The 13,160-nt window shown below is 31.5% G+C and overlaps 1 protein-coding gene and 1 long non-coding RNA gene across 8 annotated transcripts in view; one reads left to right on the forward strand and one right to left on the reverse strand.

Moving 5' to 3' along the window:
* LOC148618867 (transcription factor 7-like 2) overlaps positions 1-2,251 on the reverse strand; it is a 42,603-nt gene extending 40,352 nt beyond the window's left edge. For 3 of the 7 annotated variants that reach the window (XM_088578173.1, XM_088578172.1, XM_088578170.1), the window contains exons 1-2: positions 2,003-2,248; positions 1,811-1,874 (exon numbers count right to left, since the gene is read on the reverse strand). In XM_088578173.1, the coding sequence (XP_088434299.1) occupies positions 1,811-1,874; positions 2,003-2,152 (214 nt within the window). In that variant the 5' untranslated portion in view covers positions 2,153-2,248. Of the gene's footprint in view, positions 1-1,810; positions 1,875-2,002 lie in introns of all 7 variants that reach the window. The other 4 variants (XM_088578175.1, XM_088578174.1, XM_088578176.1 and 1 more) reach the window with 2 other exon arrangements.
* Positions 2,252-3,498: 1,247 nt separating this feature from the next.
* LOC148618869 (uncharacterized) lies at positions 3,499-5,465 on the forward strand. Its single transcript, XR_015921490.1, has 3 exons — positions 3,499-3,624; positions 4,235-4,319; positions 5,331-5,465. It is a non-coding gene; the product is annotated as an uncharacterized LOC148618869 (long non-coding RNA).
* The last annotated feature ends 7,695 nt before the right edge of the window (positions 5,466-13,160 follow it).

The raw sequence follows: 13,160 nt of genomic DNA on the forward strand, positions 1-13,160 counted from the left end.
AGGCCTAACTATATATTCAACCACATCAAAATGAAGTTTATATTATTTTGAAATTTCAGCACTTGGAAATACATGTAAGTAGAAGCACCAAGTCTGTTAAATATAACTGTGTGGAAAATTACACATTTCTTCTTTGTATCACAAAAACAGCTTGTAAAAATATATTTTATACTTAAATATCAACATTCAAGATTCAAATATTCAAGAAGATTCAACTTTTTGGTTCAACTAGATGTTGTTCCTTCTAAGGCAAAAATTTCTTTGGAGAGCAACAGTGCATTCCACTGTCAATATATATATTTCAATGTATGCATTCAATGTAAAGGAAATGTGTAGATCAAGCAATAGAAACACAAAATCCATACAAGAATCACACCTATATAGTTCTTTTGTTGTGTAATTTTACTGTGTAATTATAAAAATTTTATTACACTGTGTCATAATAATATGACTGTAGGACATCAAACAATCCACTGTAAATGCCTTTACAGAACTTGTATTTTTTCATTATTAGATCCATCAGTTACTGAAGGATTATTCTTTGGTTTGGGGGCATGTTCTGCTCCGTTTCACATGTAATTAATTTAGGGATGTCACACTAACAATAGAAATATATCTTCTCTCTGAACAAAAACTTGAAGATGTTTTACAACTCTTTTGTTCCTAACCTTTTTAATCTCATCACCTTGCAACATTTAAATCCTCTGATAATGATCTTTTAGGCTTTATTCTTCAATTTTAATCTTTGAAGATTTGAAAGAAAAAGATACAAGAAGTAAAAGTGCAGACTTTGAATCTTTGATTTTAATTTTTGAATGAAACTTGAAATAAAAAGATCAGATATGTGTTGTATACTTACATTTCTACATGTACAATCAGAAATTTTCTTATCCCATTTTTGACTGCACCCCACTATATTTCTTTCAAAAACGGTACAAAAATGTACATCACAGCTCAAGTTTGAGAAAGTATAATGTGTGTTCATATTCCAGGAGGGGTGGTCATTCACTAGCTTAAATTTTGCAACCAAAACTTCTGACCATTTGTGTACCTTTTATTATTTATATGTTAAGTAAAACTTAACATTGAAAAGAATATATCCTACACATATATACATGTAATTGACAAATTCCATTGTTTATTCAATATTCTGTAACATTGCAAATGAAAGCTGTCAACTAATTGGAATGTTACAATCTGTTTTGGTATAAACAATCTTTCTAAAACAACCTGAAACCTAATCCCTTCTTATTCTTGAAGATTTATTGTTAGATAAGATATATTGTTATTTACACAATTAGCATGTTCTAATTGACATGTGTCCTGATTCTAACTTAATCTGAGGAGGCTTAATCTGATTATCTAATTATCTTTTCAATAAACAACTTCCACTCTCAATAGCCATTGGTCAGTCAATGTTATCTTGCCCAATGATTGTCTGGACTGGACAATTCAAACTGAGAGGGAATGATTTTCAAATTGATCCCAGTGTTATTACAACAACAATCGGAGTGTAAACAAAGCCACAAAATTGAATTTCCTATTGAATTGTATAGAGTGTGAAAACCCAAAATGATTCATGAATTCATTCTGATCTAATAAGAGTGCAAGTGAATAAAGCTATTGTTATATTTGGTAAATAATTTCACACTCCACTGACAATACAGAAAGTGTTTTGGTTCAGGAGAGTCCACTTTAGTGTGGAGTAAGAAAATAAACCCTCTAGATGAACGATCACAATTCAAGTTGTGATAAAAATAGAATGTTGTACAGCTCAACAAAGATCAAAGGAAGTGTGATAAGACCTTACCATCCTCACGCCCGTTTTCTGGTTTGTCACCATCGTACCCGTTGCCCAAAGAACCATTTTTCCCCTGCAACAGAAACAAAAATCCGTATATAGCATGACATATCCAAGAAGAAATCACTAGAGTATGGCATGGAAAGATCAAAGGCTAATTCCTCCATTGATGTAATTATTTCAATCAACATTTTTACGAACCTCTTCAGTTTCCGTTACTAAGCCTAATTTGTCTTCAGATAAATTTTCCGACGATCTTTTTTCCTCTTCGCCTTCATCCTTATACACTTTCACTTCATCATTAGAAAAAAAGTCCTCTGAGCCGCCAGAGTTCACATGCGGCATTGTCATTTCACCAAAAACCTAAATAAAATCCCACTCTTTTTTGTGCCACTATCTCCATACACGTTTGGTTTCCGCCATGAATAACTTGTGAAGACATTCAGATGGGAAAGTACCCAATTGGCAACAAGCACTTAGCATATTGACCAATCAGAGGGTTCGTTGTAAAAAGCGTTCGGTCCATAAGAGGTGATCAAAGGGGCACATGTCGAATAAAATATAACACTGAAAATGCAAAAACCACACACAAGATGCATTTTTTGTCTTAAATGATCATTCCATAATTTGCCTAATTTTTCAATCTTTAAAATAAGTTACAACATTGATCACATCTCTTGTTTGTTTTCGAAACAAATTCAAATACCAAGCCATTATTTACATATGTAATTTGATTTTAAATATCAGAGGAGTTTGCCCCTAGGTACCTTCCCTTTGATGTTGAAGCACTACAGTTGAAGTAAATGCGTGCAAGTGCAATGAAAAAATAATGTGTGCTTCTCTTTTCATTTTGCAATGTGATTTGATTACCGGAATAATTGATTTCAATATGTTTTATAAATATTTTACCGTAAACTATGAAAATTATAGGTGTAAAGTTGAAGAATGTTAGATGACAAATTGAACAGCTGAAATAGCATTGCAAAACATTAATTAACATAACATGAATTAATTAATTTATTAGATCAGATATTCATTGGATGAAATATATTTGTCCATGGCAAAAAGTTTCTTAAAATGCTCAATGATTATGCATTCTTTTAGTGCGTCCGGACATATAACGTTTTAAACGAGCCCCTTTGATCTTTCGTTTATCACAAATCTCAACGATCCGATAGATGGGCTTGCACCCTAAAGGTCAAGTGTTCAAGCAGAAAAATTCATTGATTTGTTCAAATTATATCTGTAGCCTTGTATTTTTTGTGTATTAGTAATTATTTAAACAAAAGATATGTCATTTTCGAAAGACAGAGTGAAATTTGTTATACGAGAAATAGGAATTTTTGTATTAAATTCATTCCAACATTTCCTTTGATCTTTGTCGGCAAGCCTTTGTGATACCTTATATGGCAGTTCAGACTTGAATGTTCAACCCAGTTTTGTTTACAGTCTATTTGCTTTGCAACTATCGCCATCTAGTGGTTGACATGAAATTTTATTCTTTATTACCTACGGTCAACTAATTATGTGTATTAATTGTAATAAGACTTATGTTGCCCCTTCAATATTATTTGGAGGATCTGAAGTGACCATGCAGGAATCCAAGCCTTATTCTCAGATACCGTGGAATATTTCTGATGGTAATTGCGAGATATATTGGACTTAACGATAATAATGAGAAAATCTACTGTTTAGCGTCTTCTTGCGAGGCAATATCAAGGCTATCATATTTCAAATAATCTGGAAATATTTATTTCGGGTTGTTTACTATCAAGATTTTTAAATCTTGTTTTTCAAGGAAGAAATCACGGGAGACATGCTTGGTAAGATACCAAATTTACTTCAATAAAGATGAAAAAAAAACGGATTAATATAAATTTGATTTGTCTTACAAATTGATTGAAATAAAATATAATTATAATAAAATATTTTTATAGTTTTATTATGTCTATCTCTTATTTCCATACTCCTCCGATTATTGTTTCGGATTTAACTTCTAACATTTATATAATTCCCTTGAAAAAAATTATGTATTATTATTTTTAATGAGTCTATTTTTTTTTTCAATAAGGTGGCTTAATAATGAATATTTCAGGGGAATAATTTCTAAAAACGAATTGGAATACTAACTTAAGTTTAAGTTTTTTAGAATTGGGTGTCCCTATGCAGTACTTTTGACTGAAATGAGTTTTCGTAAACACTTTTAGAAACATATACATGTGCAAATAAAGATCAGTCAAAACAAATACTGCACCATTGCTGTATACGTTCAGAAATAACTATATTATAAATGTATACCACTGAATGTTAAAAATGTATTGTTTTCCCTGAGAAATTTTATCACATCATACATGTAAATTGGGTCGAAAAAATCCAGTGTTTGAAAATATTACATGTAGTTTCCGTTTTAACGATAAATGTTGATGAAAGTAGATGAAAGGAGGCAATGAGATGGAGCTAACAAAGAGTAGACGCCCTCCACGGTTATGTTACACTCGTTATAGCACAGTCACCGAGCGTGAGTTAATTTATAGCTCATTCCAGTTCGAATCTTTAGTTTTCTTTAGCATATTTCTTGGTTTAATTTTGTTTTATGTATCATCAATATGTTTCTATTTGTATTGATTATGAATTATTCGTCCTGATGTTTAATTTATTACAAAAAACAACATCTAGAGAAATACTCTTAAAGTTTATGAACAAAGTGCACTTCTTTTGGAAATTCTATGATAGGTACAGAAATGATTCAGACGGAACTCCTCAATTTTTAGCATTATACATTAATTCACTTGAAAACCGATTATTTAGTTATTCACTACGAGAAGGAAACGAGCTCAAACAAATAAAATGTGCTGTATTCTTTCATTTGCAGACAATCAACTGAAACCGTTTTTAGGCATTGTTTAAAAAAAAGTCTGGTTGTGCGCCCAAGTAAAGTCTATGGGAAAGCATAGTAACCACTTCGCTTTTCGTTAGTTTTTTCCATTTCATGAAAAAAAAATTAACAGGTACAAAAAATCGTTCATTAAAACGACTTTTCACTATCAATTAATCGCAATCATGGGTTGATCGGTATGGTATGGGATGATAACGAACTCTGACCTCACACTATTATCACTAATAAAAAAAATGAGTGTTTGTAGGACGATATGACAGGACCAATAAGAAAAGACGGAACGAAAAGACAAAATGTTAATCATATTTGACACGGGCACTATATGATTTTTCGTATTACCCCATTGACCGGACAGTATGTGGTGCGTGGGTTCACATTTGAAAATCCCTTAGCACTGTTACAGCGGTTTATATATATATATTTTTTAAAAATGCCTGTATAAATCAATAAATCTATATAAATTTGCACATACACTCGTCAACAAATACTCCATGGCCCTCTTCTTCGGGTGTAATTATCTAAGTTGAAGTTCATAACAAATTGTCACTTCACAAGAAGAAAACAGACTCTTGTTCTCCACAAAATCCATACCACTATCAAGTACCTTAAAATTTCATATATTTGCATTTATAGTTTGTTCCTGTAAAATAAAACTAAAGCACAGTACCACGATAAGACAGGGCACGCGCTTTTTGGTACAATTTGGTGCTGGAGCTATGTATGATATCAATGAAGGGCCTGCATGTGTTCATGTGGAAGATAATTTGGGACCATGCAAGATCCAAGAATTGTAAAGCATGGTAAACAATTCACATTGTAGGATACATGTAACCAATGAGCTCGACGGATGTTTTCTTCCCAAAAAATCAGGTACATTACGGTTTTAGGTCGGGTGGATATAACTTATCACTACCTTGGTGAAAACTTATAAGAATTACGCACCTATACGTGGCATTCCATATCAAATTACTTTTTAAAATAAATGTAATAATTTAGAATGCTTTAAGTGAATAAATTGTATCCTTTTTAAGGCAAACGAATAAATGAGTGTTATAGCAGACCACCACATCTTGTATACATGAACATTTAGGTTTATAACATACAGAGTGGCAAGAGAATAGTCCTTTAAATCAGTTGATATTTAATTTTTTGTTTCATTTGTTTGAAGAAATGATTTTTTTTTCGGAAGAGTGGGGTAAACAGAAGAAACAAAAAGATAAAAAAAAATTATTGGTTTCTTATTCCCCAGTAAAGCTTTGATCCCTTACAAACTGAAATACGCCCATAACTCGCACAGACAAGAATGTAAAAAACTTTATTTAACGTCGCTGGAAATTAAAAATGAGAAATCAGAATATTCAGAAGATTGAAGTGTACGATTTGGAATTACAAACGAATCTTTATGAGAAAAATGCAAGAAAGGCTAAATATGTAGTCAAATCTAGTAAGAAATATATCATTTTCATTGAAGAAAGAACACAAAATTGATTGAAAAAAATTTTTTAAATGGTTAAAACTCCAGAAGAAGACAAAATATTTTTTTATTATTATTATTTTTTAAAAGAATTTGCAACCAGTGACTTCAGAATACACACACTCCCTATTGCAGTTAATCTCCCCAAATGGCAATTTGCAATTTGTCAAATTACAACACAAGGATTCATACTGTATACGAAATATCGTAGCCTTGATACAGACACCACATCAGACACAGGGACAAGTACCTATCTATTTCATACAAACGTTTTCATTCACTTGCAACCAATTCAGTACCATTGATACTGTATGCATGTAAAGTCCAAAGTGTTAATCTGTCCAAATCAAAGTTATACCAAATATGGCACTTCGATTTGAATAGGTATTACCATAAAGATGCCACCCTATCTGATTTCACCAGCATCAATTTGATCTCACCTATCAAAGTGAGAGGCGAGTGGAAAAATCGGTTCCTGTTATCAACGATTTTTAAATGCATCATGTATAGACCAATAGTACCGAGATTTCCGGGTAGATCTCAGCTACTGGAATGTTCTGCAATAAGAAACAGCAATCTGCAACATTACAAAACTATACTAAGCTGATCAAACAGAAATCATTCCTTTTATATACTTTAATGCTATGAACATCAAAGGCACGTTCTTACCGTTCGGCATCAAACTTGCAAAGAAAACCTTTAATCTTTTAACTTCAGAAAAATAGTTTCTCATAATGTTTTAGTATATGCACGTTTGTGTATTCCACTCGAAAAATGCACAGACACTTTCAGTGGTAACTGTTGTAGTTTAACATTTTAACATTTGACTTTGTGTCTACTTTGGATGCTTTAAATAGGAAATGCATCAATAGTAAGTTAATTTAATTTTATATCAATATTAATTTTCCACGTGGGATGATTAGGGTCCACTCGAATATGATGATCTTTGCCAATCGGTGGGAAGATAAAAACATATGGTAAAACTTGATTAGTTGGAAAATGATATGTTGTAGTATTCAGTGAAATCCGGAAACAAACGGATTACCGGGGATTAAAATCTATCATAAATCATTAAAATCAAATTCAATGCATTCCTGAATTAACTACTAGTATACATGTATATTTGTAAAGAGAAAACAAACTGTATATCAACAATTTACATACACCCATTTTGCACTGTATAGTAGAGAAACGCTTTCAAAATAATCAAATTGAGGACAAAGATTTTTTATAGTATACTGAAAAAATACTTGACCCGGGCATTTGTAATTTCTCTGTCATGGTACATATTCAGATTGATTAGTGGAAAGATATTCCCTATCTTATATTGCATATATACACTTTAACATTTTATACAGCACATTCTTTTTATATACAGTTTTGTTATCAATATTTTTATTGGAAATCAATACTTGTATTATAGTTGATATATTCTAATGACTGATTTATCAAAGTTTGTTATCAAGATGAATTTAATGTACCTAAATTGATTAGTTATTGTCCAAACATTACACGAAAGCGAACCATCAGTATTCTAGTGCTCGTCCATCTCAACTATAAAAAAACTAACTATACACGTGTTTCGAGTATCTTAGGAAAACAAAGAATCCAATATTTATGTACAAGTGAATGTAGGCATTAACCACACGTTCGGAACATTAAACCCTATTTCGTGACTTCCTGCAATCAAGTATGACTTAATAATAGGAAGTGATATTTTCAGTGTTATATGTACTGGCCTTCTCGTTTTTATGCAGATTTTGAGCTCATCACATCGGCTCACTTTTTTGTCTGAACTGGTCGTCCTACCTAAAACAAAACAAACAAATACTCACTTTTTATATTCTATTCAAATACGCGACACCAGTCAGTGGACGGAGGACATGTTTCCATGAAAGCAAACCGATATTACACCAATGATTGTAACCCTTATTTCTTCTCTGAATATTTCACATTCAGGGGGTTTTTATTGTAGGCGAAGGTTGCACGTTCGCACGATGGGAACCGGTCTCGGTCTCATTGAGTTGCATCACCGCGTAAAATTACTAGAACTACGTTCTTAATACAAGTTTTTAATACAAGGATGCACACCTGATACCAAGCGCACTTAGAAATTTTGGGCTAAATTAAAAAGCAATATACAAAATTTGTAACATCCGTTTTATCTATATAATGTCTCGGATAGACCAGTCATTTGTCCGATAGTGTAAAACGTGCAAATTTTGTACGTAATTATAGATAAATTCCGAATCTAATTAAAAAAAAATCTTCGATGTGGCCCCTTCTATAAATGTCCACTGGGACGAGTATGTGAAGCATGAGCAAAACTATTCGCAAGGCGGAGATTTTAGATCATGTAGAGCTCACGTCTTCTTGCGTAACAATTCTAAGTTGTTTACTAACGCAAATTATTAATAATTTGTCTCGGTTGTATTTTTTGAGCGCTCGATTTGTATGGCTTACAAAACTTAAAATGGCAATTCTTGTGCTGTTTTCGGTTGCACTAAAGACAGAATACTTCAATGGTTGTAGCATTCGGCGATTCTTTCCCCGTCTTTGTAAAGCTCCTTACATTCAGTGATACTTATGCGCTAAAATTCTAATATATGTAATTATTATTACATGCGCTTCAACTTAATTCGTGCGAAAGCATAACGGTAGGTATAGGAATAAAATTTTTATTTTATGGACAGACAGTCACACTCGAAACCTAATACTGTACATCCCTCAGCTAGCTGATTTAAATCAAGGGGAGGAATTAAAAGCGTCTAAAACATATAAAGAATAACAAATTTAAATGCTAAATCTTATATAAATATTTTAAAGAAAAATAGACTGTAATTTGTTGTTTATTCATTGACCCTCCGATATCAGGTATGGTTCGATTTGCTCAATGCTTCAGATTTCAAAAAAAAAAAAAAGCAATTTTTTAGTCCTTATTATTCGAAATCTGCGCAGTTAATTTTCTTTATAATTCGTCAGAAGACGTACTATAGCTAGTGTGATAATGTACACAAATTTAAAGGAAGTTGAAGTACCGAAAAATTTTCAGAACACCAGGGTCTACTTCTTTAAAGAAAATAAAAATCTTTGAGTAATCGCCAATAGAAAAAAATCGTATAATGTTATGGCACAGCCGAGGTCGTCGTCGTCTGTGGACACTTCGTTTCCGTGAAATAACTTTAGTTTTGGTAGAACAATTGTTATAAAATTTTGATATGATTTACTAACCACTAAATAAGGATCCAATATAATTTGGAGTTCTGGTCCTTACCGTTTCAGAATAATGGGCCAAAAAGGTTAAAATAGGTGTTTTTTTGAAAACCCGTGTAGAATGTTTGTTTCTCTTCCGATTTTTATTTATTTTTTTTTATTGTGCCCCATATTTAATTCTGGTAAACAAATGTATAAAAGCAGATTTGATGCATTTTGGACCGTTTTCAAATAATAATGAGTCAAAGGGGCTACACAAAGAAATCAACTTTTTCATTTTAGTCTGATTTCTATTTTTACTTTTGGACTCCTTATGAAATCCCTGCCTCCGTTTTCAATCAAATTTCAGATATCTTGTATGTTTTTCGTGTTGTAAGGGGCCAAAGGGCCACACACCCCAAAAAATCGACATTTTTATTTTTGGTCCGATTTCGATTTTTTTATTGGATTCTATATGAAAATCACTGCCTCAGTATTTCAGTCAGAGTTCAGATATCTAATGGTTTTCGAGTTGTAAGCGATCAAAAGGGACCACATCCTAAAAAAAATGCCTGTTTAAATTTTTGGTCTGATTTTAAAATTTTGTGCAATATAGTGTCCAAACATGTTGTTGTGTCCTTAACAAATTGTAAGTCCGTATGCTTACGTGTGTCAAAAACTAATATTTATGTCTACACTTGTCCCAACGGTTCGGGGTTCGACCACTACGGTCGTATCATGCTGTGATCCGCAAAGTCTTTATCAGTTGGTGAGGAACATCAAAAAAAATATTTTAGGCCTCAGTCCCTTTATACAGATTGCGGAATTGTTTTACACAATTTAAACAAAATAGACCTATCCAAAAAGTTTTAAATTACCACCATGCACTTGAGAAAATAAATCTTCCGGTCATTTGATGGAGAAAACATCCCATAAAAATTATATAATGGATGTGAAATATGAAAAAAAAACTCCGGTACTTCTCGGAACTATTCACCAAAAAAAAAGCACGATTAAAAAAAGGTACTCTTAACATATATATTCGTTTTCAATTTTATAATGTCACTGCTAGAAAGGGAACATCAATCGTAATTTCTTTCCCTATAAATCTTAGATAACTCCGAGAAAATTCAATGAAAAACTCGTGCACAATATCGGAACATATATCGCGATTAATACCTTAAATGTGAATTAAAATTAACGATAAGACATAAATTATCCACCTTAATTACAAGTGGTATCCTTAAAAAAGTTATACACTTTTATTGACAGCAGCAAAGCACACATATATAAAACTGTATTTTATTGTAATAAAAAGGAGAAAGCATGTATTTCAAAAGGGAGAGGATTGGATCGAAGCAGTGTACAGCATGTAAGAGAAAACTGTATACAAATGAGAGAATACAGAAATATATAAGCTGACTGAGATACTCAAAAACCTTTTGAATGTTAATAAATAGGCACATTTTGAAATATTCCTTTGATTTTGTTCATATGTGAAATTATTGCTACCCAAGAGCAATATTCTAAATCTTTTTATTCATCAGCCAGGTTTGCAAAAGAGAGTCTATTTAGCATCTTGATATAAGGGACATTCAATTAGATAGTGGATAGTGTCTTCATAGGGTTGACTACAATTGCATGAGGTTTTAGTAACTGTACTGACCATTGCTAAGTCTGCTGGGCGAGAGAAACATTAGTGTCGCAAACGACGATGCAATATACTTATTGTTCCCTGTCCTTCAATCACAGTACTCTGGGACTTTACAACAAATTTCCTTAATTCTATTTTTGAAAATTGAACAGGATTCCCTGAAGATAAATTTTGGTTGTTCCATATATTAGTGCAGTTGGCTGTTTAAACTTGTAACTGACATCTAAATCATTACTGTTCTGGTTTCAAAGGCTTTAATTCCTTACATTTGTTGTAAACCGAGGCAACCAGTTACCAAGACAACTTCTATAATGCATTTTGTAGAAAAAAAAATTAGCTTTCGAAATTTTCAACTGTTTTGTTTGTTATCTAGTCCTGTTTCGAAATATAACGTATTTTTTGGTAAGTTTTCAACTATTCTATAGTTGCTTCTAGGTGTATAATTTTCTACCTCTTGGTGAGAGCCCTGTTACTAAAGTAAAAAAGAATCTTTTATGATTTTATCTCCTATAAATGTTAGACAAGTCCAAGAAAAATCATTGGAAAACTTGTACGAAAGTATCGGAACATATACCCACAAAATTCCTTTAATGTGAATGATATTAACGATAAAAATGAATTTTTGCATTTAAAAATACATAAACTTAGTTCATTTATTAAAATAATCATGAATTTGTTTCGCCGAAAAGAAATTTTGGTTGTGTGATTTATGTTTTTAACTGTGTCAAGAGCTTTTCCAAAATACAAGAACAGAATAGAACCAAGAAACCAACTAGAACATATAAAAGGGAAAATGCTGTTTTTAGTTTATTCATTTTTTTTAAATTCTTAAATTATTTTCAATGAAATGTTATAAAATAATCATAGATAAAAACAGCAATAATGCACCAAATGTGTTCTTCTCGGATTACAGCAAGAAGTTTTCAGATTTCCTTTGAAACCAAGTTCTGTTGTTCAACATTTTGAGCTTCAGCAAATTCGTTAGAATTTTAATTTTACCAAATAAAGAGAAAAGACGTAATTAATATATCAAGAACAGGAGAAACAAATGTTCCCTAGAAAACTCGGAAAATGAACAATGATCATGAATTGAACTTCTCCCCATGTGATTATTATTATTATTATTATTTTTTGCTGCTCTCAATTTCCTTTTTTGTTCTAGTTCATTTCTTGATCAAAACTTCTTTTCAACAAAACATATTCATGATTATTCTAATAAATGAACAAAGTTTATGTATTTTTTAAATGCAAAAATTCCTTTCTATTGTAAATATCATTCACATTAAAGGGATTTTGTTGCACATGTTCCTATATTGGGTACATGTTTTTCAATGAATTTTCTTGGACTTATATAAGATTTATAGGAGAAAAAAGTAAAAAAAAATATTCTTTTTTCAATAGTAACAGGGCTCTCGCCAAGAGGTAGAAAATTATAAGAGGTACAACTAGAAGCAAGTATAAAATAATTGAAGGCTCTTCTTATTATGAAAAAAAAAACAGGATGTAATATTTTGCTGTGCTTTCCTGTAAAAATTTTGAATTTGAAAAAAATTATGTCAGAATATCAAAAAGAAAGGTCCGTCATATAAAAGTGTAAATTGAACAAAAACATATGCATTGTTTTACATTTTATGAAAAAAATATGACTATTTTATTATTATTTTTTTTTTATTTTTAAACCACAAAGGTAAATTATGTTTGCTATGGTACTTTATCAAAATGTGTGTTTTTTTTTAAAAAGTCACACATTCAGTGAGAAAAAATGGTTTAAAATGAGCGAATATGTAAATTGGATCCGGAATCCTCCTAGGGTAAATCGGAATTCCAATTTGTCTAAGTAAAATTGGAATTCCGATTTTACCTAGGATGATTCCGAATAGTCCTGAATTGCAATTTGCTCTGTAACATATATATTTATACATTGCTGGTAACCTATAAACATTTTTAAATAAAATACCAACACACACATACACACAAAATTGATACAACCAGCAGTTTCTAAAATTGGTCAGTGAGATACGGAAAATACTTCGGAAGGAGAAGGAGGAATATGGTTAAAGTACCTTAGCAGTTAAGGTATCAAATAAACTACAATTTTATTATTTTTTACATTGAAAAAAAACATTACATTTCATTTCACAGA

This window comes from Perna viridis, chromosome 4, assembly GCF_037379345.1.
Source record: "Perna viridis isolate PV_CMFRI_1.1 ecotype Kerala chromosome 4, ASM3737934v1, whole genome shotgun sequence".
Lineage (NCBI taxonomy): Eukaryota > Metazoa > Mollusca > Bivalvia > Mytilida > Mytilidae > Perna > Perna viridis.